At 36.8% G+C, this 26,436-nt stretch overlaps 1 protein-coding gene and 1 pseudogene across 2 annotated transcripts in view; both read left to right on the top strand.

Annotated features, from left to right (window-relative positions):
- KIF27 (kinesin family member 27) overlaps window positions 1-14,488 on the top strand; it is an 85,468-nt gene extending 70,980 nt beyond the window's left edge. For both annotated transcript variants that reach the window (XM_072763055.1, XM_072763064.1), the window contains 4 exons: window positions 1,774-1,980; window positions 3,446-3,644; window positions 6,151-6,315; window positions 10,971-14,488. In XM_072763055.1, the coding sequence (XP_072619156.1) occupies window positions 1,774-1,980; window positions 3,446-3,644; window positions 6,151-6,315; window positions 10,971-11,455 (1,056 nt within the window). In that variant the 3' untranslated portion in view covers window positions 11,456-14,488. The remainder of the gene's footprint in view (window positions 1-1,773; window positions 1,981-3,445; window positions 3,645-6,150; window positions 6,316-10,970) is intronic.
- Window positions 14,489-18,016: 3,528 nt separating this feature from the next.
- LOC112911626 (large ribosomal subunit protein eL6 pseudogene) lies at window positions 18,017-18,928 on the top strand (annotated as a pseudogene).
- The last annotated feature ends 7,508 nt before the right edge of the window (window positions 18,929-26,436 follow it).

The following is a 26,436-nucleotide window of genomic DNA, read 5'->3' as shown; positions in this document are numbered from 1 at the left end:
TTTTCTGGTTCTTCTTATCCATTCATTGACACAGCTTTCAGGACTTAGGTTTGTTTTTCTTAAAAAGGTGCATCTTATTTTCTTCTCAACAGAGTGATTATCAAATCATCAAATTCTTGATGGTTAGAAATTGCCCAGAGGAACAAAATGGCTGTTGAATATTTTTTTCAAAATGGTTCTTTCTGGAGATTTTTATAAAATGGCTTTAAAACCATTTAAAACCATTTTTAAACCATTTAAAACCAATGGCTTTACTCAACCTCCCACTGGAATAGGTTATCACATACTTTTTCCCTGAATTCCAGAAAAGGAGTTCAGCAAGTCACTCTATTCTTTAGGTAGATCAGAAGTATTAACATTATTTTCCTATGAAGTACTGGGGGAAGGAGTGGAGAGAAATATTTGGGTCATATAATCAGACATGTGAAAGTATTTTTTTCTCCTTTTCCCTCATTAACTCATTCAGCAGATACTTAGTAGAAACTGTGATATGTACTGTGCTAGGCAATAAGGACATGGGTATGGACAAGATGGTCTGCCTTCAAGGAACCTAAGTTTTTGGTAACCTCCACCATACATACAGATATACAGAAATATCTAACCAAGTCTGAAATAATTTCTTACCAGAAATTTGAACACCCTCTGCCCCCAATAAGACATTGTTTGGTTAGTTCAGAGAACTTCTAGGTTTTCTGACAGGGATTCATCAGGGTTTTTTCCCCCCTACCACGGAGATCTTCCTAGCTTATGAAAAAAATGCTATACTGTTGCCATTTTTAATGCCTTTGCTCTGTAGTGACATCTTACAGGAAGTTTATGAAATGTTTCATGTCCTTAAATCCTCACTTTTTTTTTCAAGATTGTATTTATTTATTTGAGAGAGAGAGAGAGAGAGCACAAGTGGGGTGGAGGGCCAGAGGGAGAGGGAGAAGCAGACTCCCTGCTAAGCTGGGAGTCTGGTGTGGGGCTTGATCCAGGACCCTGGGATCATGACCTGAGCTGAAGGCAGATACCTAACCAACTGAACTACCGAGGTGCCCTCTCCCTGCTTTTTTTTTTTTTTTTTTTATGTCATACTCTTTTCTCCCTAGAGACTCTCTTCTGATGACTAATTCCTTTTTTTTTTTTAAGATTTTATTTTATATTTATTTATTTATGAGGGACAGAGAGAGAGAGGCAGAGACATAGGCAGAGAAAGAAGCAGACTCCATGCAGGGAGCCTAATGCAGGACTCGATCCCAGGACTCCAGGATCACACCCTGAGCCAAAGGTAGATGTTCAACCGCTGAGCCACCCAGGCATCCCTGATAACTAGTTCCTAATAATTATTCTAAATCTGTTTCTTCTTTCCCTCCTGGCAGTATATCACTTTGATAGATCCTTGAAGGGATAGCAAAGAGTCTCCAGATCTTTGTGACACATAATATGCACTAAGAGCTGTGGAGGGAGATACATGGCAATAGTGCTGGTCCTGGAGGAGTGAGGCTTTGTTCAAGTATATTCCTTGGTTATCGGCATTTGCTCCATGACCTTGAGACATTTCATACACAAGGTTTACTGCGAGGATTCTATGATTGTATGTTTTATATATGTGTGTGTACACATATTGCACTGTGTAGCATTGCAAGCACTCAGTAAACATTTTTCTTAAAATTTAGTAGACAAATGGTAACTATTCCCATTAGATACAAGAAAACATAGTGAGATCTTAGTGTATGACAAAGTCCAAGTTACATTATTTCATTTAAAATGAGTGATTTCTGTTATATCTAGGAGGAACATGTTCTTTTCCAACTTGAAGAAGCGATTGAAGCTTTGGAAGCTGCAATTGAATACAAGAATGAAAGCATCCAGAGTCGCCAGAACTCGCTCAGAGCTTCGTTCCAAAACCTCTCTCATAGTGAAGCACATGTCTTAGAAAAACTAATTTGCCTGCGTCCTGTTGAGATTAGAGCTATTCTTTTCAGATATTTCAATAAGGTTTGTTTCTTGGAGAGAAGGATTTTCTTATATGGGGGGAGAGGGGTCAAGATGCTTATATATCTCACATTTAAGAAATTGAAAGGCCTAAAAATTTGATAGTGCAACTACAGATTTAAGCATGATTTCTCCATACAGTATTGAATGTGGCCATCTGGAAGCTGTGTGCTTATCCCAAGTATGTAGGCCTGACTTTGGGAGGTTCTTAAAGTTGGAAGGGCCTTTGAAAGAAAGGCTTTCTCAAATAGTTTTAAAAACTAAAAATTCAAGTTATATTCCTCAGTCACTGTTTCTTAGATATTTTCTAGATTTGCTTGTTGTTACTCAGCATTCATGAAAAATCAAGGGCCCTCCAAGTTTCGGCTCCCTTTCTTTCATTGCTATAGGGTAGGGGTACCTGTACTTTATCATCATACCTATGAATTGAAATGAAGATGAAGTGGTACATCAATGACAAAGATAATAATAGATTTTAGCATTAACCTGAATAATAATGTCTTCTCTTAAGGTATATATTGTGAAGTGTTAAGCAAATACTAACTCTTTTTCTCTGAAAGGTATCTTCAGTTTAAGGGAATATCAGACAGTTAGTGAAAATAAAACATTGGACTTTTAAAATAAAGTTCTAGTTCTGTTAGACAAGTGACATAAAGATGAAAAAATTAGTGGAAATATTATACACAGCCCTCCTCTAGGATAATGACTGTCCGTAGCTACTGACAGTAATAGTAGTAGTAGTGGTAGTAAGCTATTATTATTGATAAGAATGCATCCTATCACTGCATTTGTGGAGGGCAGAAAAATGGTGCAGTGCTGTCTGAAGCTTTGACATAGAGAATTCTTTTCTGGTATTTTTAGAGAAAGGGTTCTTAACTCAAAGCACCCAGGCCATGGTCAGTGGATTTTCTGACCCTGGGTACCCTTCATAGAAACGAGTATTTTTCTAGAGAGAAGGTCACTACATTAGCAAATTCTGTGACACATACATTGAAGTATATTCACTTCGTAGCAGTGCAGAGAAGAACCCACTGGACTAAATGGATAATCTGAGACTGAATTCTGTGTTTATAGTTTTAAAAATTCTGTTACTTATTTACAACATCCATGTTGGAGTTAAAACTGGGAGTTATCTAGATGTTACCAGAGTCTTTAGGTTCCCATTCTCTTCTTAGACTAGAGAAATAGAATTATATATAGGATTATAAATGTAAATTGCAGTGACCATGTCTGAGAGATGATGGAAGGGTGATAGAACAACATTATATTTAAAATGAAGTTGTTACCGATCCAGAATCCTAATAAACTAAAAAGGCTGTTAGGTTATTTTGTCAGGTACGTCACAAAGCATTTGCTTATTTACACCATGGTGACTAAGGAGATTCTTCATGCAGTCTAAGAGAAGTGGATGATTACATTAGGCTATCTAAGACACACTTAAAAGGTTAAAAAAAAATGTCTTTGCTAGGTGGTCAATTTGAGAGAAACCGAACGGAAGCTACAGTTACAGAATGAAGAAAGTAAAATGAAGGTTCTGGAACGGGATAATATGGTTTGTGAATTGGAATCTGCCCTGGAATCTCTGAAATTGCAATGTGACCGGAGACTGACCCTCCAGCAAAAGGAACACGAGCAGAAAATGCAGCTGCTGTTACATCATTTTCAAGGTACCTGCCCCTTCTGGTCAGCTGTGGAAGGTGATGTGTCGGAGGGGCTGGGACAGGAGGACAGGACAGAATTTGATTGCAGAAAAGTCTAGCATGAATAAATAGTTACTACTTTCATTTGTTTTTGTGCTTTACATGTTTGGGTTACCACATGTGGGGTTGGTTGACTTTGATGGAGGGCTTTTCGTTCTTGAAATGCCATCCCTCTGCCTGTCCCCAGTGCCACACATCCCCGTTTGTCGTCGGCTCGTTTTTTATGTACTAATGTGGGATTTCTGGCTTCATGGCGTATGGTTGAAAAGTTTCTACCTCCCAAGGACATAGTACTTTGATATTTAAGTTACTCTCCCTTCACATAACTAAAGTGATAGGCTCTGTCAGATTTCTAGTTCTAGTTCTTGTTATAATTTTCAGTCAATTGTCAATTTTATGCATTAAGGTTATGTCTTAGCTCAAAATTAGTCTACCGTCTATAGACACATACTGTATCAGTATACAGTAGTTCAGTGTGGAAAGAGGTATCACAGCAGTTGGTCTTCATGTTACCTGGGCATTTGGCCAGTACGCAGAGAGTTGCTATGGCAACAGAATCATTGCCCACCAGTACTGGTGATGCTTTGGTCCAGGCTGCTTGGCTGCTTAGTCTTGATTCTTGTGAATCTATAGCTGGAGAAACAACCTGAGTAAGCAGAAAATTGGAAAATATATAAATTTGAGTGTTGAGGCAATTTACCTCTAAGTTAATTCTATAACCAGTTTAGCAACCAGTTGCCTGATGACAGGATTTCCTGACAGGATCCTATACATCACTTCATTCAAACATGCTCTCCTTTCCTTATTTTTAGTTCTGTCTTACATCTCTATAAAGTAATATTTTAATATAATTTTTCATGTATTTTTTGAGTAATTGACATTGTACCACAAAAGCTCATGCTACAGCCAAATGAGAACATTTTAAAAATCATTTTTATTGCTGGGATAAGTTTTTCATAACAAAGTTGCAGCTAAAAATGATAATTTATGAATTTTCTAATTTCACTTGAATATGTTATATAAAATTCAGTTGACATATATGATATTCTTTATGGGGATTCTGATTTATGGTGTTATTTAAGTATTTTTTATTTATTTTATTTTAAAAATATTTGTTAGAGAGTGAGTGTGTGGTGGAGAGGCACAGAGAGAGAGAGGGAGAGAGAAAGAATCTCAAGAAGACTCCCCACTGAGCGCAGAGCCTGCTGCAGGGCTCAAGACCCTGAGATCATGACCTGAGCCAAGATCAAGAGCCTGACGCTCAACTGACTGAGCCATCCAGGCTCCCTTTAAAGTATTTTTAAATATGAGATAATGGGTTAATTTATTTTTTTAATTTTTTAAAAAAAATTTTAATGAGTGAATTTAAACTCTCCAATATACTTAGATAAAATTTTTCAAAACAGCCAGTTACAGCAAAAGACCATTAAAACCAGTAGGATCATTTTACAAATTTACCAATAAGAAAGAGTATCTGAGAGTAGTGTTTTTAGAAGGTCAATTAACGAGGTTTTATTGGTTCTAACACCTACCCAGTAGGGATAGTTTCAGACATTCATAAATATTAGTTAGAAGCTTTAAGTTATATTGTAGCATAAACTACAACTTACGCTATTTCCCCTCTTTATATATGGTGTTTTCTTTTGTAATCTCCCTCTTTTGACAGGTTTTTGGTTTTCAGGGTCTTTTGGCTATAGATTTCTTGGGCCTATAAGCCTGAGCCTATGACTTTCCATATATCCACAGTTCCCGGTAGGAACTTTTTATTTTTATTTAAAAAAAAAAAAAAGATTTTATTTATTTATTTGACAAAGAGAGAAGGAGAAGCAGGCTCCCTCTTCATCAGGTGATGAACAGGGAACCCAAAGTGGGGCTTGATCCCAGGACTCCGGGATCATGACCTGAGCCAAAGGCAGATGCTTAACTGACTGAGCCACCCAGGAGCTCCCTTAAATAAAGATATCAATGCACCTGATGGACAGAGTTCCAAAAGTGAATTTTTTTTATAGAAAACACATTATTTCTGCTGTTCTAAGGATAAATCTAGTTAATGCTTCTCAAAAAGTTTATTTATTTATATTTTTAAAAGATTTTATTTATTCATGAGAGACACAGGGAGAGAGGCAGAGACACAGGCAGAGGGAGAAGCAGGCTCCATGCAGGGAGCCCAATGTGGGACTCGATCCTAGGTTTCCAGGATCAGGCCCTGGGCTGAAGGTGGTGCTAAACTGCTGAGCCACTTGGGCTGCCCTCAAAAATTGTTTATGAATCAATCATGAAGATGCGGTAGTTGGCAGCGGGAAGGGTGGAGAAGGTGACTCAGGGCAGAAGAATCCAAACTGTAGCTGAAAACAAATCCATGTAGGTACATGTAACATACATCTGACCCTTTAAATATAGTCTGGAAACTGGGTTAGAACATAATTTTTGGTCCTTTAAACTGATTTTAAATGTATATATCTCTGTTTCATAGAGCAAGATGGAGAAGGACTTATAGAAAAATTAAGAGCATATGAAGATAAAATCCAGCAACTGGAAAAAGATCTTTATTTTTATAAGAAGACCAGCAGAGATCTTAAGAAGAAACTTAAGGAATTGATAGGGGAAGCAGTTCGACGGCAATTAGTACCATCTGAACGTAAGACCTTTAGTGTTAACCTGCCATGCTAATAGGATATGTATATCTAGTATTTGGTGAAGTTGTGCCTCACTTATAGTTTAGCCTTTCCCAATGACTGGGTTATTTAGAATTAGATATTAAACTTATATTTGTCTCTATAAACAAAAATAGTTATCTCGTTCTAATCATCAGGGAAATGCAAATCAAAATCACAGTATGATATCACCTCACACCTGTCAGAATGGCTAAAACCAGCAACACAAGAAACAACACATGTTGGCATGGATGTGGAGAAAGGAACCCTTGTGTGCTATTGGTGGGAATCCAAACCCAAAGAATATGAAAACGCTAATTTGAAAAGATAGTAAGCACCCCTGTGTTTATTGCAGCATTGTTTACAATAGCCAAATTATGGAATCAACCCAAGTATCTGATATATGAATGTATAAAGAAGATGTGGTATATACTTTTAATGGAATATTAATTCAGCCATAAAAAGAATGAAACCTTGCCTTTTGCAAGGACATGGATGGATCTAGAGGGGATAATGCTAAGTGAAGTAAGTCAGAGAAGGATAAATACGAAATGATCTCACACCTATATGGAATGTAAGAAACAGAACAAATGTTTTGATTTTGTTACTTAGAGTTAGATATTGAACTTGTATTTGTCTCTATAAATAAAAATAATTGTCAGCCTGACAACTGTCTGCCTCAGCCTAAAACACGACAAAACTAAACTAGAAAGTGCCATGATTAAAATATACCCTCTTTAAGTCTGCCTATTAGAGAAGAATCAATACTAACATAATATATTTTACATTTTATTAAAGAATTACTCTTTCTTTAGAGAAAGTATTCTTTTACCAAGTTAGGTATGGCTTATACAAAGCTGACTTTACAACCTGTTAGGAACATAGACCTGTTTTGTACCTATAAAGAAGACCATTTTAGATGGGTACAACAAGACTGTAAAGAAACCAGTAAAAACTTTATGTATGCATAATGAAAAGATACATGCTGAGTATAGAATGTAAGCAGGATTAACCTAGCTTTAAAGTTTAAAACAGTAATATCTTAGAAAAGTAGTTCTAATGCTGCCTTATACTTAGGATATTTATAAAATAGACATTTTTACAAGTAGTTCTTTTTCTTTAAGATTTTATTTATTTATTCATGAGAGACATAGAGAAAGAGAGGCAGAGACATAGGCAGAGGGAGGAGAAGCAGGCTCAATGCGAGGATCCCAATGCGGGTCAATCCTGGGACTCAGATCATGTCCTGAGCCAAAGTTACACGCTTAACCGCTGAGCCACCCAGGCGCCCCTCACAAGTAGTTCTATTTAACCCAAGGTAGGTCAGTGTCTGCTAATGTCATTTTTAGAAAAGAGAATTGAAACTTAGGTCAAGTAACTTATAAACACAACGGTAATTAGAACATGGTCTAAGGTCCTTCATCTTATGATTTCTGGTTTAATACTCTAGGATAACAGTTGTTTTAGGCCAGAGATGTGATACAAACATACAGATCCTGCCAGAGACACTAAGCTTTCTGATTTTCAGTGTAGTAATGCAGTGTACTAATGTAATTAAAACACTTACTTGGAATATTGCCTGCACTGTATAGTTTGAACCTTTTCCTTGAAACATGACTTAACAAAAAATTAAAATGTACATAGGCATTAAGTAGCAAACAGGACAATCAGCAACAGAACATTAGGTAACAAACTGAACATTTTAGCTTTAAAAAAATCCACTTTCAAACTTGAGACATCCGAAATTAGATATCTAGTGTTTAGATGGCCCATGTTTATATTATGAATCAGTCTCTTAAAATGCCATTGTGGTAGGGTGTTAGAGAGGTTTAATCCTCATCCTGCTCTTTAATGAGACAAATGCAAAAAACTTTGAAAAAGTTAAGTAATCTTGGAGTTATGTAAAGTGATGACATGTCTGACCAACTTATTTGGGAATCTAGTCTTGTTTTGTTTGTTTTTAAGTAAAGTCTACTCCCAACGTGGGCCTTGAACTCATGATCCCGAGATCAAGTTGCATGCTCTACTGACTAAGTCAGCCAGGCACCCCAGGCAATCTAGTCTTGATACTAATGTTGAAGATATTTCAGCTACCTTGCTGTTCCACCTAGAAGCATCTATAAAAAGTAATAGTCATTGTAGAAAATTTTGAAAATATAGAAAAAGAACTGGAAAAAGTCACCCATAATTCTACCCACCACTGTTAACATTTAGCATAATTCTTTTCAGTCTTGTCCCCATGCTTTAAAAAAATTACATGGAATCATATTGGAGATACAGCTTGTTCTATATATATACTATCTCAAAATGCTACTTAATATAATGACATTTAACAAGGTTTGTTTGAATTACAAATATAGCAATTATATCAAATTCTGAGTTCCTAAAAAGAATTACTCACATTAAGATTAGTGATCTTAATACTTAACTCTCTTGGTATTCAGTTCATTGGTTTTTGATAATAGTCTTTTCATTGTCTGCATACCACACTTCTATTTATCTTGAGTATTTTTAGCATTTTCAAATGCAGAAATATTCATCTTTGGACTAAAATATCTTGGTAACCTCTTAGTCATGCCTCTGATATAGTGTATCTGTTTTCTAACAAATACATTAGGATGTGAGGATAAATTCAGTTTATATGGACATGCAGTCTGTATACTTATTTTAGTATTTAAAACTCTATCCTTGTATCAATTTAAATCACTACCAAATTCTGTGAGGATGCTTGAGTCAGAAGAGTGAGGATTGGAATCCTAACTTCTTTTCCTTGCTCTGTGACCTCAGGTGAACTACTCTTTCTCTGGTTTGTTCTTTAATGGTAAAATTCTGGAAGAGGGAAACTTTCCACTGTGAAATATCCAAGTCGGGTAGAGCGTTAGCTTCTCCAGTGAGCCCATCGAGCCCATCTCTGCTCTTTCACATTTGAGCTTTAAAAAATAAGATGCTTGGTGGTTCCCTTCCCCAGGTACTGGGACCTGAACCTCAGTTTTTATTTATTTATTAAAAAAATTTTTTAAAGATTATATTTATTCATTCATGAGAAACACAGAGAGAGAGACAGAGAGAGAGAGAGAGAGAGAGGCAGAGGGAGAAGGAGGCTCCATGCAGGGAGCCTGATGTGGGACTCAGTCCTGGGTCTCCAGGATCACGCACTGGGCTGAAGGCGGCGCTAAACCGCTGAGCCACCCGGGCTGCCCAAGCCTCAGGTTTTTGTTTTTTTTTTTTAAAGATTTATTTATTTATTTGTTTCTTTGTTTGTTTGCTTGTTTGTTTGTTTATGAGAGAGAGAGAGGCAGAGACACAGGAGGAGGGAAAAGCAGGCTCCATGCCGGGAACCCGATGTGGGACTCGATCCCAGGACTCGATCCCAGGACTCGATCCCGGGACTCGGTCCCGGGACTCGGTCCCGGGACTCCAGGATTGCGCCCTGGGCCAAAGGCAGGCGCTAAACCGCTGAGCCACCCAGGGATCCCCTGGAGCCTCAGTTTTTAAAAGCTTCCTGGTGACTAATGTGTGGCAGTTAGGGAACCACCGTCAATGGTCAACTTTGTGAATATCTGCTAGTTCCATGCGAGGATCTATGTCATTTGTTAGCTCAAGTGGTTGGTTTGTGAGAGTATTTTAAAAATTAGAAAATCAGTTATGCTTTCAACCAAGGGTCACAAGCCTTCAGGAGCCAGGGAGCCAAAGCGAGCAGTAGATAACGTAGCAGTTGTCTAAATGGGCAGGGGCAGCTCTGCTCCAGCTGCTGTTGCTGGTTGTCAGTTCTTGTTTTGTCTAGAAAAGATGGAAATCTGTATTTTTATATGAAACTTTCCAATTAAAAAATTGGGGGTCACATGTTATTCAGAGGTTAAATAAAACATGTCTGAGGGCCAGATTTGGCTAGCGACTACCAGGGTACTTGGTATTCATAGGACTGGAAGTGTATTAATCACATGTCAGTGTATGTTGAAGTTGGCATTTTTCATCATATTAGGTCTTGGGCCTATATGGACTTGTCTTAAGTAAATTTTTGTCTCTGATATTAGATAATTCTATGATTTGAGGACCTTAAGCGTTGAGCTCTTCACTCACTACTGTCACTCATTCCAGCAGGGTATCCCACCGAGGGAGTGCACTGTCCTCTCCATTTTGATGGTGAATCCCCAGAGCACCTTCAGAGAGCAGAACCTTACCACCATCATGCTGGGAGTTCTGACCAAGACTAGATTTTCACATACATGATGCCATGTCCCCAAAGATTCCCTGGACATGGAGCCAGTATTCTGCAGTTCTGGCTTCACTTAGCCACAGTGTGGACTTTGATTCACCAGTGGCAAGTCCAGTGGAAGGCAGGTGTAGAAGGACACCAGAGAAGCCCAAAGGACTCCTGTTTCCAGGGAAAAACAAATCACTAGATGACTATTTTCTTAACTTTGTGCTTGAATTAGAAGTTCTCAGTTTTTTACAGGCAAAAATGCCTTTAAGTGAAACTTCTATTGTCTAAAAGAAGTCACTTAACAACAACAACAAAAAATCTGAAAAACATCATTGACATTGAATGATGATATAGCTATATTGGGATATCACACTTAAAATATATGCTTTTGAGAAAATCTCTAATTTATTTTCTTGCTTTCTGTATTATTTTTAGAGCATGATGCTGGGGATGGAGTCCTGAATGCTGAAGAAGGAGGCATGGTTCCAGAAGAATTAAAATGGGCATCCAGAACTGAAACTATGAAATTAAGTGGAAGAGAAAGAGAATTAGACTGTTCAGCAAACAGTTTAAGAATACAGTCCAATCCTCAGAAGCTCTGGGAAGATGACCCAGAATTACCTCCGATCTGTGGTTCTTTAGCACCCACTAGTGGGCATTTATTGAACAGTGAGGATAAAATAGAAATAGATGAAAATCATTTTACAAAATCTCACAGTGAATCATCACCCCACATTCAGCCAGTGGGAAATGTGGGACAGCTTCATGGTGTCACGTCTGTAAAGTTGTGTCGTAAAGAGTTACGTCAGATTTCTGCCTTGGAACTATCATTACGGCGTTCTAGTCTTGGAGTTGGGGTTGGATCTATGACTGCTGATTCCATTGAAGTAGCTAGGAAACCGAGTGACTTAAAAACTTAGGCCTTTAATAATAGAACTTTTAGTTTAGTAGAGGCATAAGATTCTTTTGTCTGACCTGTTAGAAATTAAGGCATGTGCTCACTAGCTCTTCCTTCAGAATAAAGGAAGGAAGGGAGGAAGGAATCCTTTTGTATACTAGAGATGTGTATATCTTCTTTGGTATATTTGGGGAGTTTAAATTATTTGAAGATTTTTCTACAATAACTAAATGAACCTGTTTTCTAACACTATTAAGTAATGGAGCATTTAAATATTTCCACTGTTAAAATCCAGGCATATATAGAGAACAAAAAAAAGAGTAGAATAGTAAACTATCCATCAAATGTGTATTGCTATGTAGTATAAAAGTATGTTAGAATACATTAATTCTATCTCATAAGCTTATATTATTGTCATTCTCAAATATATTTGTTATTTTGAAGAGACTCGGTTAAATATTGCTTGTATGAGAGGGGGAGTCACCTGCTGCATGCATATCTTTTGGCACAGCTGAAAATCTGTGCCAAAAAAGCAGTCTGTGGGTTTAAGACAACTGACAAAGTTTATGGTTTGAAGTTAATTTATGGTCCTCAGAGTCCACAGAGCTTGAGTGATCAGTTGTGACTTTTTAAACATGGTATTCTTCTCTTCTTCTGGGATTGTTTTTAGAATATCATTATTGTTGGTTTGCTAATATTATGAAATGTAAGTTTTCATCTCACTCCTACCCTGTCTATTCAACATCTCTCTCTCACTAGGCTACTAGATTTGGGGAAAAGAATGCAGTTCCATGCCACAGGGAAATAATGATAGAGTAGCTGTAAAGCATTCTAGCATTTCTTTTCTCTTTCACATGGAGTATGCCTGTAAAGCTTGAAGCCTTCGCCAGAGGCTCTTTAGCTAATAATCTAATGGGCCTAATCGGAGATTTTTCTCTACAGCCTGCTTACTCGGGTTAGCACCACAGGCAGGCCAGACTGCATTGGAGCTGTAAATATGTAAATGAAATTTTTCTTCGAGATTTTTTAGTCTAAATCGTATTGTATAATATAAACTTCAGTTTGGGATTAAGAGCTAAAACACTGATTTGCCCAATAAATAGTTTGTACTTTTTCATCATACTTTTTTATCACAGAAAACATCCCATTATAATGACCAGAGGTATTTTGTTACTTTTTTGTTACTTGTGTTGTTATTCTAGTTACTTTTCCAAATTTTCACTTGTAAAATAGAGTTGTTTCTTAAACTACTTACTGTAAGGGTGGGGCGGTGGTAAAACCACCCTGACATGTGGATATCTATTCAATTTGAGTCACCCTTGTGCTCGCTTTGGCAGCACATATACAATTTGAGTCACCTGCTTCCTTTCCAAGTCCAGTTTTTCTTCAGTGCTGCGGCTACTAATATTTTTCTTGTATCCTCTTTCTTTGTTGTTACTGACCCTACCCATCTGTCACTCTGTGCTCAAATACTTAGGGCTTTCTTTTCTGGTTTCTAGGCCTGAGGGAGTAGGGTTCCTTGTTTCCATTGCTAAAAACCACTTCCTAGAGGAGAAGAAAACCAAACCAAAACAAACTTCTAAATAGGTGAACAGCCTCTGTATCTCTTAAGCATGGTACTGAAATTCATATAAATTGTGGGTTAAATAGACTGTGCCATGGGCTTACCTGGGAACTGAACCACAATGTACAGCATTGGCCCACTGAGAAACTGCTTTAGACTAGAAATTTACAAACTAATTCAGAAAATATATTTTTGGGAGAGACTATTACAAGTCAGATTCTGGTTTTAAACTAGCTTCTTTTTTGCCTTTAGTTTGTATGAGATAATATATATCATGATGATATGTATCATATGTATATGTGGATATATATACATATCATTATGATATATATCATATGTAATGTGTGTGTGCGTGTATACTATATAGAGTGGCAAAGGCCACTAAGGCCTTCACAGAGCACAACAATGATATATTTATTAATGAAGGTCCTAACTGTAAATTCCTTATAAGATTAAGTAATTTAGAAACTATTCACATAAGAATATATTCTAACCCTAGAATCTTGCTTGCCTAAGAAATTGACACATACTTGTTTTACCTGTGGAAATACATTTTCTAAAAGCCAACTCACAAAACAAGAAAATTTATGTCAAATCAACAGTGATTAGATTTGATAATGCAAATGTGAACTGACTTCTAAATAAGAAAGGTACAATTTTTTTCTTCCTTTGGGTTAAACATATATCCTTTAGATGCTACAGTAGATTCCACGTACACACACACACACACACACACACACACACACACACACACATAAATAATGTCCTGAATAATAAATACATTCTGGAAGTGAACCTCTTGTCATTCCAGTTTAGTGCTCTCACAAAGGAAAGAAAAATTAAGGGGCCTCCCCCAAGGCAAGTAAATTTTTTTTTTTACATATACTAGTAATAAATTTTACTTTGTTTCACATGCTTTCCTTAGTCTAATCATTTTGTCATTGTGTTTGCCTTTTTTACACATTTTCTTTTAAAGATTTTATTTTTTATTTATTCATGAGAGAGAGAGAGAGAGAGAGGCAGAGACACAGGCAGAGGGAGAAGCAGGCTCCATGCAGGGAGCCCGATGTGGGACTCGATTCTGGGTCTCCAGGATCAGGCCCTGGGCTTAAGGCAGCGCTAAACCGCTGAGCCACCAGGGCTGCCCCCTTTTTTACACATATAAAATATGATTGTGGTTTTCTTTTTGTTGTTGTTGTTCATTATGGGGTTTTCCCCCACTTAAAATGGAGCATTTGGAAGGGGATATACTTGCTTCTGTAAAGTGCTAGTACCTTCTCTAACTCCAGAGTGTTAAAGCTAACTGAACTGGAGAATTAGGTAAGTACAGAAACTTTGGGTGGCAAGAATATCAGTGAAGGTGATTTTTGTGCTTTAATGTTCGTTTTCTTCTGATAATGTTTTTTTTTTTCAGGTCAATAACATAAGTGCTCATTTAAGAATTGGTGTCTTGTATGAAAGAAGTTAATAAAGGTTTTATACTAAATCTTAGAGTGAATTGCGAGGGAGTCAGATCCTTAGTAGGAGTTTGATTCTGTTGTCTGCATAAGTTTTGCCAAATGCCAGAATGACATGTTTTGCTTTCAGTTATTTCCTTAGGCACATATCTGTTACTATTTAAAACATGGCAGTATCTTCCAGTATCTGAAAGTTCAGTGTCCACTTGTCCACTATTCTTTCAACTTCACTGGAATATTAAAAAATACTAATTATGTATATTTTACATTTCAATTTATAACTGGCCTCGGGTTGCCTTCATTAGTACTAACACATTCTTCTATATTTAAATATTTTATTTATCTAACAGAGAGAGCAAGAGGGCACAAGGAAGGGGGAACAATAGAGGGAGAGGGAGAAGCAGGCTCCCTGAGGAGCAGAGAGCCCAGTGCAGGGCTGGATTTCAGGACCCTGGTAGACGCCAAATCGACTGAGCCACCCAGGCGCCCTCTAGATTTCTATTTTCAAAAATTGAAAAAGAAGGTGGAAATGAAATCCTTCCATAATAATCAGCTCAAATGCATTGGATTTGTAATGTTTTTTAGCTCGTATGGGAGTCATGTTTCAAAGTGTGGTAGGACATTTGCCCAATGGGGAGGAATATTTTGTCACTCGTTGTTTACCTTAATGCTGACAGTAAAAAGCAAACTGACTTTTCATAAGTTTTGATGTTTTAAATCCCCTACTAATAATGCATCCCTTTATCGCCCGCACCAGGAATGACAGCTTCCATTCCTTGCTTCTGGAATGCAGTGTATATACATACATGGTACCAACTACTAGAATGGTGTTTGATTTTTATAGACTCCAGTAATACCCCAACATGGAGGTAATTAGAACAAGAGAAATTATTAAAAAGCTCAGAAAAACTTGATGTTATTAAGTTTTGATATTTTCCATAGTTTTTTGTCCCTTTTAATATTGTTTTTCCCTAGGAATTTCCACAGTGAATCAAGAGGATAGATAGTATGTGAGATACTAGCAGTGCAATATGATTAAACCTAAATGTATTGACTTAGACTATTAGGTTCTACTGGTAAATTATTACACACACTTCTGCTGAGTTATCTCTACAGTATTTTAAAAGAAAAAAAAAACCAATCTCATAGACAATTAAAATGAGCAAGATCCTTATATGGCCAAGGAACTAGATCATTCACACAGAAGAGTAGAAAACAATTTAAACATTAAAAAGAAATTCACACTTAATGATTGTTGGAAATTTAAAACTCCATTTTTTAGTTAATACTTGTATAATTAAAGTAGCACAAAAATATATTTTAAAATAATGTATATTAATGTGTTTTCAAGTTTATTACAGTATATACAAAGGGAGTTATAATTTTTCAAGTCCAAAGTGCTAAATACTGCTAGAATTTATTTGATCTGACAGGTCTTTTAAGAGAACCACTCCTTGGTCTCCACCTTCTCCTCTCCAATTACCAAAAACAAATTATATGACAATTATGACTTACTTACCCCTCGTTCCCCACAGTGTTCCAGGATTCAAGTAGTTCTGATAAGAACAAAAGATAAAAAGGTTTATTTTAAAGCATTCTACAGACCAGCAAAGAATTTTCAAAAATATTGTGAGAGAATATATTTTATTTCCTGGCAACAACATTAAAATTAAGTTCAATCTGTGGATATCTATAAATCCTGAAGAATGCTCCCCATTACTATTGAATTTGCCATTTAAAAATATACATTCTAGTTGTTATACTGGGTCCTTTTCCTATGATTGCTAAAATTCAGGATTATATGAAAAGAAGCCACCCTAGATAGAATTTGAATGGAAATTGTGGGATGATTCAATAGAGAATTAGAAGAAACAGTTTTGGATAAATTCCAACAACCAAGACATAAACCAAAGAAAAGATAAGTGATTTTACCATCGAAGAGCCATGAATAATATGCCAAAACAAACACTGTAGGCAAAATTGCCAGGATTTATGCAATACATAACCATTTTGCTTAATTTTTCTCTCTGCTAAAATATCCCCAAATTTTTTTACTGAAAAACCTCTGGATAAAAGACTCCTATTCATGATTAAACCAGCAGCTATTGGCCTGCCTGAGAGGCTGAATTGATGTTATTCATTTTTGTTTGTGGCCTGCGGTGGCATTTAACTGTCTACCATAAAAAGGAATAAGGAATTAATCTGAAATTTGGCTTATTTAATAATTCGTAAGTATTAAAATGGTCAAAGTTTTGTTTTTACTTTTCTAGCATGATTTTTTTCCTAGATGGGAAAAACAGGAACAGGGCGACATATTTGTATACCGAGAGGCCAATTTCCTTTTGAAATGCCCATCACCTGGGGGTTGGGCAGCATCTGAATTGTTCCAGTTGAAGCTTGGAATGGAACTAAGCCTCTCAGTTTCACTGGACATTTTCCCAGCTAGCATCAGATGTCACCAGCTGTAAAACATGACCACAACATGACCAGAATGTCCCAGGTTATAATTTTAATGGGAGTACATTAAATAATGATGTTTTTCTGAAACACCAGCCTGTTCCTTAAACAAAAAAACAATTTATGAATCACTCTACTGCATTTTATAGGACTTTTTTTTTTTTTTTTTTAATTTGGGGAAGGGAGAGGGAGAGAGAATCTTAAGCAGGCTCCACACACAGCCCAGAGCTGGGAGGGCTCAATCTCACCACCCTGAGATCATGACCTGAGCCAAGATCAATCTTACCACCCTGAGATCATGACCTGAGCCAAGATCAAGAGTCAGATGCTTAACTGACTGGGCTGTCCAGGTGCTCCTCTCCTACCTTTTTAAAGTAGGTTCCACACTGGGCGTGGCAGGGCTTAAACTCATGACCCTGAGATCAAGACCTGGGTTCAGATCAAAAGTTGGATGTTTAATCAACTCAGCCACCCAGGTGCCCCCACTCCCTCGCATTTTAAATAAAAATCTTATCTTTCAAATGAAACTCAAAGTAATCATTTAATTGGGAGGGAAATTGCTAATTTTTCTATAAGGCAAATAATCTGTTACTTTATCAAATAAATACGTGAAAGCACTTTGAAAACTAAAACATATATGTTTATGATGGAATTATAAGTAGCTTTTCCATAGAGTTGGCTGTCAAAATGGGATAATGTTTTAGCACAAATGTGGTTGCTTATTTCATACATATATCCTAAAACATTTTTAAACAAATTCTGAGTTTTAGTTATATTTGTTAGCAACAGTGGAAATAATAGTATTCTCTGGAAAAGTTTCATGTGAAATCTGTACTCCTAAGAAAATAAAGACTTGGCTGAGTATTTTATAGGCATAAGAAGTGCTTCATGACTATTTGAGTTATGAATTAAAGAGTGTGTTTACTGGGTTTTTAACCACCAGTTTTTGCCTATTTGTTCCTCACTTTTTAGTAACAAATACATTTGTGAGTTCTTGATAAATTCTGGTAGAAAACTTCTTAAAACTGAGAATGGTTTCCATTTGGTAGTCACAAAGATGTTTTAAACTCAATTTTTTCCCTTCAAAGAAACTGTAAAATACTCTTTCCCATCTTGCAAGATGGTGGGCGAAAAAGCCAAGAAGCTGGATATTAAGAAGAAACCTGAAGCCAAGAAGGCTGATGCTGGTGGCAAGGCAAAGAAGGGTAACCTCAAGGCTAAAACACCAAAGAATGGGAAGCCCCACTGCAGCCGAAACCCTGTCCTAGTCAGAGGAATTGGCAGACATTCCCGATCGGCTATGTATTAAGAAAAGCCATGTACAAGAGGAAGTATTCGACAGCTATATCCAGGGTTGAAAAGAAAAAGAAGGAGAAGGTTCTTGCTACTGTTACAAAACCAGTTGGTGGTGACAAGAATGGTGGTACCTGAGTGGCTAAACTTCCCAAAATGCCTAGGTGTTATCCTACTGAAGATGTGCCTTGAAAGCTGTTGAGCCATGGCAAAAAACCTTTCAGTCAGCATGTGAGAAAGTTGCGAGCTAGCATCACTCCTGGGACCATTTTGATCACCCTCACTGGGTGTCACAGAGGCAAGAAGGTAGTTTTCCTGAAGCAACTGAGCAGTGGCTTGCTACTTGTGACTGGACCTCTGGCCCTCAACCGAGTTCCTCTGCGTAGATCGAACACACCAGAAATTTGTCATTGCCACTTCCACCAAATTTGTTATCAACAGTGTGAAAATCTCCAAACATCTCACTAACGCTTATTTCAAGAAGAAGAAGCTGTGTAAACGCAGACACCAGGAAGGGGAGATCTTTGACACAGAGAAGGAGGAATAAAAGATTACAGAGCAGCACAAGGTTGATCAGAAAGCTGTGGATTCGCAAATTCTGCCAAAAATCAAAGCTTTTCCTCAGCTTCAGGGCTACCTCCGCTCTGTTTTCTCTCACAAATGGAGTTTACCCTCACAAATTGGTGTTCTAAATTTCTTACAAAGAACCTAATTAAACAACTGATCCATTAAAAAAAAGAAACTAAAATAGTTTAACAGCAAAGTCATTCATTCTTTGGCATTTGATACTCTTAGCTATCATATACAAGAAGCATGTTAGAATTAAATCTGACATTACCATGGTGGTCTTTCCTTTATAATCATTTTGAAGGAAGCTCATTCCCCTCAGTTTGCAAGCATCTGTTGATATTACGGAGTATTTTGTCCCTGTTTGGTTCAGGGCATCATGACTTGCACAGCCAAGTAATCAAAGAACAGGCCAAGACTTCAAGAGTAATGGAACTTACAATCAGAAGTATTCTAGTGGATTGTGAACAAATAAATCAGAGACAAAGAATGTATACTTTTCCTGGAAGAGTTACCTTCAGTGGTACTGAGGTCTTCTCAGTGAGATTTATGACAAAGTTTTTCCCCAAAAAGAGAAACTAGATGAAAGGACCTGATTATGTAAGTTTACTTGAACAGGCCACATAAACCAAAACACCCTTCAGAGCCAGGGTCAGTGCCTTGGGACTTGGTTCTTATGTAGGACAGAATCTGTGCCTCTTCCAAAGAGTGAACTGGTAACTGAAGGAACCTGTATTCTTAAAACATAACAAAAAGGGTATCTATATACATCACAATGAAAATTTCTATAGATATTTATTTTAGAAATAAAGACTTCTTCCTTAGTGTTTTCTATTAACCTTTTATTACTGAGGATAAAGCTGAGAACTAAAAGCCCTATCATGGAGTGCCTGGGTGGCTCAGTCAGTTATGCATCTGCCATTGGCTCACTGGGCCCTTGGTTCCAGCCCTGTGGTGGGCTCCCAGCTCTGCTTCTCCATCTCTCTCTGCTCCTACCCCTGCTCATGCTTGCGCTTGCTCTATCTGTCTCAGATAAAACCTTTAAAAAAAAAAAAAAAGCCATGTCTTTTTTTATAAGTAAAGAACTTATACTCCAATGATAAGTACTATGGAGAAAATAAAGCAGGGCAAAGGAATAGAGAATCAAGGAGAATTTTTTAGATGGAAATATGTTTCTGAGCAAGGCACATACATAAAGCTGTCAAAACTAGGCTGTAAACTCACAGACTTAAAAATTGCTTTTCAATTGACCTAAGATATGCATGCTCAAAAGGGGCAAGTGTCATAAACTGTGTCTTAACACAAATAACGTCCAACCAGTTTTTATGAGAGGACAAGAGCACTGATTAATTTTGCTAGGCCATTTTATCCTATAAACTGAAAACTGCTCTGGATCTACTGCTTTCTAAATATTTAATTTTTTGAAAGATTTTTTTATTTATTCATTTGAGAAAGAGAGGTAGAGGAAGATGGAAAAGTAGACTCTCTGCTGAGCTGGGAGCCTGGTGTGGGGCTTGATCCCAGGACTTAGAATCATGACCTGAGCCGAAGGTAAACACTTAACATACTGAGCCACCCAGGTCCCCCTCTACTGCTTTTTTAAAATACATATTTTTATTTATTTATTTATTTATTTATTTATTTATTTATTTGAGAGAGTGCAAGCAGGGGGAGGAAGAGGAACAAGCCAACTCCATGCTGAGTGTGGCACCTGACGAGGGGCTGAATCCCAGGACCCTGAGATCATGACCTGAGCCGAAACCAAGGGTCAGGTGCCCACCTGCCTGAACCACCTAGACACCCCTAGATATACTGCTTTGATCACAATTGCTTATGACTTTTTTCCAAGTTTAGGATCAGATTTCACTTTAAAAATGAGATATAATTTACATAAAACCTACCATCTTAAAGTGTACAATTCAATAGTTTTTAGTATAGCTATTATGTTATGCAATCATACTAATTCCAGAACATTTTCATCTCCCCCACCCCCCGAAAGCAGATATGTCCCTATTAGCAGTCAGTCCCAACTTCCCTTTTCCCTCATCCCCTGACAACTACTATTTACTGTGTCTCTTTGGAATTGCCTATTCTTGACTTTTCCTATCAATGATATTATACAGTATGTATCATTTAGTGTTTCCCTTCTTCGGATAATGTTTTCAAGATTCACTAATGCAGTATGTAACTGTTTCATTCCTTTTTATGGCTGAATAACAATCCATTGTATGGATATACCACACTTTGTGTATCCATTCATGAATTGATGGACATTTGGGTTATTTCCATTCTTTGGCCATTATGGACATCTGTATGTAAGTTTTTGTGTGAATATTTTCAATCCTCTTGGGTATATGCCTAAGTGGAATTTCAAGGTCACATGGTAATTGTTTAACTTTTGGGTAAACTGCCAAACTGTTTATCAGCAGCTATATCATTTTACATTCCCATGAGCAGTGTATGAGGGTCAGCTCATCAACATTTATTATTGTCTTTTTTTTATTATAGCCATCCTAATGGATATGAGATAATATCTCATTGCAGTTTTAAGTCACATTTCCTTAATGACTAATGACATTGAGTATTTTTTCATGTTTATTAGCCATCTTTGCATCTTCTTTGGAGAAATGTCCATTCAAATCCTTTGTCCATTTTAAATAATCTTTTCAGTGTTGAGTTGTAAGAGTTCTTTATATATTCTAGATAGAAGTCTCTTATCAGATATATGATTTGCAAATATTTTCTCCCATTCTGTGAGTTGTCTTCACTTTGTTGATGGTGGCGTTTGCATTACAAAGTTTTTTACTTTTGATGAAATCAATTTATTTTTTCCCTTTGGTTTGTTGTGCTTTAGTTGTCATATGTAAGAAACCATTGCCTAATCCGAGATCATGCAGATTGATACATATATTTTCTTCTAAGAGTTTTATAGTTTTTAGCTCTTATATATATGACTTGGGTATATTTTGAATTAATTTTTGTGTATGATGTGAGGTTGGGATCCAACTTTATTCTTTTTCACATGGATACCCAGTTGTCCCAGAACCATTTATTGAAAAAAACTATTCTTTGCTTATTGAGTTGTCTTGGCACTTTTGTTGAAAACTAACTGATCACAGATATTTGGGTTTGTTTTTGGACTCTTGATTCTTTTCCATTGGCTTACGCCTTTCCTTATGCCAATTCCATACTGCCTTGATTACTATAGTTTTGTAATAAATTTTGAAGTTGGGAAGTGTCAACTACCAGCTTTGTTCTCTTTCAATGTGTCTTGCTATTTGGGGGTCCCTTGAGTTTCCATATGAATTTTAAGAACAACTTATGCATTTCTGGAAAGAGAAAAAAAAGGCTGTTGGAATTTAGATAGGAATTGCATTGAACCTGTAGCTCCATTTGGGGAGTACTGCCATCTTAACAATATTATGTCTTCCAATCCATGAACATGGGCTGTCTTTCTATTTCTTTAGATCTTGTTTAACTTTTTTCAACTATGCTTTCTAGTTTTCAGTGTGTAAGTCGTATGTTTCTTTGGTTAAATTTGATCCTTAATATTTTATTCCTTTTGATGCTATCATATGTGGACTTGTTTTCTTAGTTTCATTTTTAGGTTGTTCATTGCCACTGTATAGAAATACAACTGCTTTTTGTACATTGATCATAATTTGTTTTGACTGATAGTCAATTGGGTTAGAAATGCACCATACCACAAATCAAGGAATGAGGGTAGTGTTTACCCATACAAATTGACTAAAAGAGGAGAAATCTCAACTTATTGCTGTTGTTGATAAATTTTTAACTGGTTATTTTAAGATTATTCCTTTCAGAATTATTTGTTTTTCTTATCTAGGTCAGGATGGTAAGATCATAGAGCACAGCTGGATAATTTGGCATTTGTGGTCTCTAGTCTTTGGTCTTTTGCATGTACTTTTCCTATTTAAGTAAAACACAAATGGAATAATCCTCAGCATCTGGTCTCTCTGTATCATGAGGGTACTTTCTATATATTCCTCAATGCATATATTTTAAGGATTAATGATAATGCATAGAGAGCTAATTTATTCAGCAAATTCTTGTGAGCTAGGTCTTATGCTGAGTGCTAAGTGTTAGGAAACAAAGGAAATAAAGGTGAATAAACCACAGACATCCATCAAGAAGCATATGGCCCATTGAGGAAAGACAGACAATAACATTTTGCCCATTTGAATGTATATAATGAGCCTGGCACTGTAGTGACATAACAGTGGGTAAAACAGGCCAAGTTCTTGCTTTAATGGGGCTCACAATAGAAAGGAGAATATAATAGCTCTGGTAAAAATATAGAGGGTACTATGGGAGTATGGAGAAAGGGCTTTTAACTTTCAGGGTTAAGGGAAGGCTTTCCTAAGAAGGTGTCCCTTGTGTCTTAATGGACAGGAGGTTGGCTTTTGGCAGGTATAAGAATGGAAGAAATAGCATTTTAGATCAGGAAATTCCTTTGGCTAAATTCCTTTGGCTAAATTCCAAAGGCTAAGAAGTAAGAGACAACATCATATACTCGGGGAACTACATGCTAGTACACTGGAGACCCCAAATAATTATCTGTTGATAGACTGAATTTGTGCTGAGTATAGGGGACAACTGAGAATGAGGATAGGAAAGAGTTCAGATCACAAAGAGGCCACAGTAAAGAGTCCAAAGGCTATGGAAATCCTGCTGCATTTGTTCTGTTCAATTTATATGGCAATTGGACTGTTTTACTTTTGCTGCTCCAGATCCTTTAGACTTAGACAAATGGTGTATAAAATACCAGAAGAAAGTTATAAACCCATTAAGTAGAACTAATTGTTTACTAATAATTTATAGGTGAATCATGAATATAGGATCCATATCTGAACCTTATAAATATATGCAGAATATATATATATGCATATCTGTAACTATACATAACATCAATTTAATCACTGCAAGGCATCTGAGGGAAAAATTGTCTACTCTAAGAGGGTATTTTAAAAAATAATCATTTTGAAAGTTTAAAATAGTTTTACACAACATAATTCCATATACATGTAGGTCATTTTTCAAATTCAACTTAGTGAATTTGACTTCATATAAATAGTACACTATAAATAACATCACAGTAAGGGCAAGGGGAGTAGCTGAGTCAAAATACTAGGAAAGCAGCATTAACATTTCTATTTTGCAGCGGACAGTGTGACGGTAGAATGAAAAACTTTAGCTTCTTTTATTTTAAATATATATAGTAATATATTATTATAATATTAAGATATATATAATTATTTATAATGTATATAAATGCCCCCTCTAATGAGCAAAAGGATAAAGCAACACTTCACAAAAGAAAGTATACACAATTCAACAACAGGTGGGCATTTTTTATTTATTTATTTTTTATTGAAGTTCAATTTGCCAACATACAGCATAATACCCAGTGCTCATCCCGTCAAGTGCCCTCTTCAGTGCCCGCCACCCCCTCATCCCCACCCCCCGCCCTCCTCCCCTCCACCACTCCTAGTTCGTTTCCCAGAGTTAGGAGTCTTCCATGTTCTGTCTCCCTTTCTGATATTTCCTACCCATTTCTTCTCCCTTCCCCTCTATTCCCTTTCACTATTATTTATATTCCCCAAATGAATGAGACCATATAATGTTTGTCCTTCTCTGATTGACTTATTTCACTCAGCATAATACCCTCCAGTTCCATTCACATCGAAGCAAATGGTGGGTATTTGTCATTTTGAATGGCTGAGTAATATTCCATTGTATACATAAACCACATCTTCTTTATCCATTCATCTTTCGATGGACACCGAGGCTCCTTCCACAGTTTGGCTATTGTGGACATTGCTGCTAGAAACATCGGGGTGCAGGTGTCCTGGCGTTTCATTGCATCTGTATCTTTGGGGTAAATCCAAAGTGCAATTGCTGGGTCGTAGGGCAGGTCTATTTTTAACTCTTTGAGGAACCTCCACACAGTTTTCCAGAGTGGCTGCATCAGTTCACATTCCCACCAACAGTGTAAGGGGTTTCCCTTTTCTCCGCATCCTCTCCAACATTTGTGGTTTCCTGCCTTGTTAATTTTCCCCATTCTCATTGGTGTGAGGTGGTATCTCATTGTGGTTTTGATTTGTATTTCCCTGATGGCAAGCGATGCAGAGCATTTTCTCATGTGCTTGTTGGCCATGTCTATGTTTTCGTCTGTGAATGGTGCTGGGAATATTGGACATCCACATGCAGAAGAATGAAACTAGACCACTCTCTTTCACCATACACAAAGATAAACTCAAAATAGATGAAAGATCTAAATGTGAGACAAGATTCCATCAAAATCCTAGAGGAGAACACAGGCAACACCCTTTTTGAGCTCGGCCACAGTAACTTCTTGCAAGATACATCCACGAAGGCAAAAGAAACAAAAGAAATAATGAACTACTGGGACTTCATCAAGATAAGAAGCTTTTGCACAGCAAAGGATACAGTCAACAAAACTAAAATACAACCTACAGAATGGGAGAAGATATTTGCAAATGACGTATCAGATAAAGGGCTAGTTTCCAAGATCTATAAAGAGCTTATTAAACTCAACAGCAAAGAAACAAACAAATCATGAAATGGGCAAAAGACATGAACAAACTTTAGCTTCTAATGCTTTGATTTATTTGATATTCTTGAAACAAGGTATTTTTAAAATATTAATCAAAGATTAGGTTCTACTTACAATCTTAGTATTACTGTGGGATGATTAATGGTCAGTCTATTAAACTGGCTGAATCAAAAACAATAATACAGCTTCCCCCATCCTTTCACTTGCTACTAATTTAAAAAAATAAATGTAATTTTTATTTTTTTCAAAGTGACAATGTATATGGTTTAAAAGCCAAATGATTACAAAGCTCATAATGATAAACAGAATCCCTGCTCTATTGTCACTCTGATGCCTGCTTCTCAAAGAAAAGTTGTTCTGCTACTTAACTCCACATTTCTAAAGGTCTTATTTCTACTGCCACATCTTAGTTTTTCAGTTTTAGACACTGTGCCATTTACTAATTGCCCAATATGTTTCCATCATATCATTCAGTATTTATTGTATATATTTTAATGTCTACTAGATGTTGTCCACAGGGCTGTGTGTTGTGCCAGGAGAGGTTAATCATGCTACATTAACAAACTCATAAATACCAAAACCTCAGTGGCCTACAACAATAATGGTTGACTTCTAAATTTATACTTTCTATCTGATGGCAGGTCAATTGGAGTTCTGTGCCATGGTGTCTTCACTCAGGACTTAGATGGCCAGAGGCAGCCTCTGAACAGTGCCTGTCTTATGGCAAGGGCAGAGACGTGGCTCTTGAAGCTTCTGGCTGGAAGTGACATACTCACTTGTGCCACTATTTCCCTGGCCACCGCAATTCATGATGGGACAGGGAAGTATAATTCTCCTCCAGGGAGGTAACATCAGATATTCTTAAACCATCACACAGCCAATCACAAATCTTTTTGTTTCCCCTGGGGTTTATAATCTTCTTTTTCTGGGGTTGCTTACTCTTCTATATACTCGTCACCATTTCATCTCTGTATGTTCCACTGGAACTTTGAGGTTTTGTTTATAAGGTTTGAACACATTAGGTAATTGATCAGTTTCTGCGTTTTTGTTTTTGTGTTTTCTTAGTG

Source organism: Vulpes vulpes, chromosome 1 (assembly GCF_048418805.1).
Source record: "Vulpes vulpes isolate BD-2025 chromosome 1, VulVul3, whole genome shotgun sequence".
NCBI classification, from domain to species: Eukaryota; Metazoa; Chordata; class Mammalia; order Carnivora; family Canidae; genus Vulpes; species Vulpes vulpes.
Note: the sequence above shows the minus strand (reverse complement) of the source record. Positions and strands in the feature narration are given on the sequence as shown.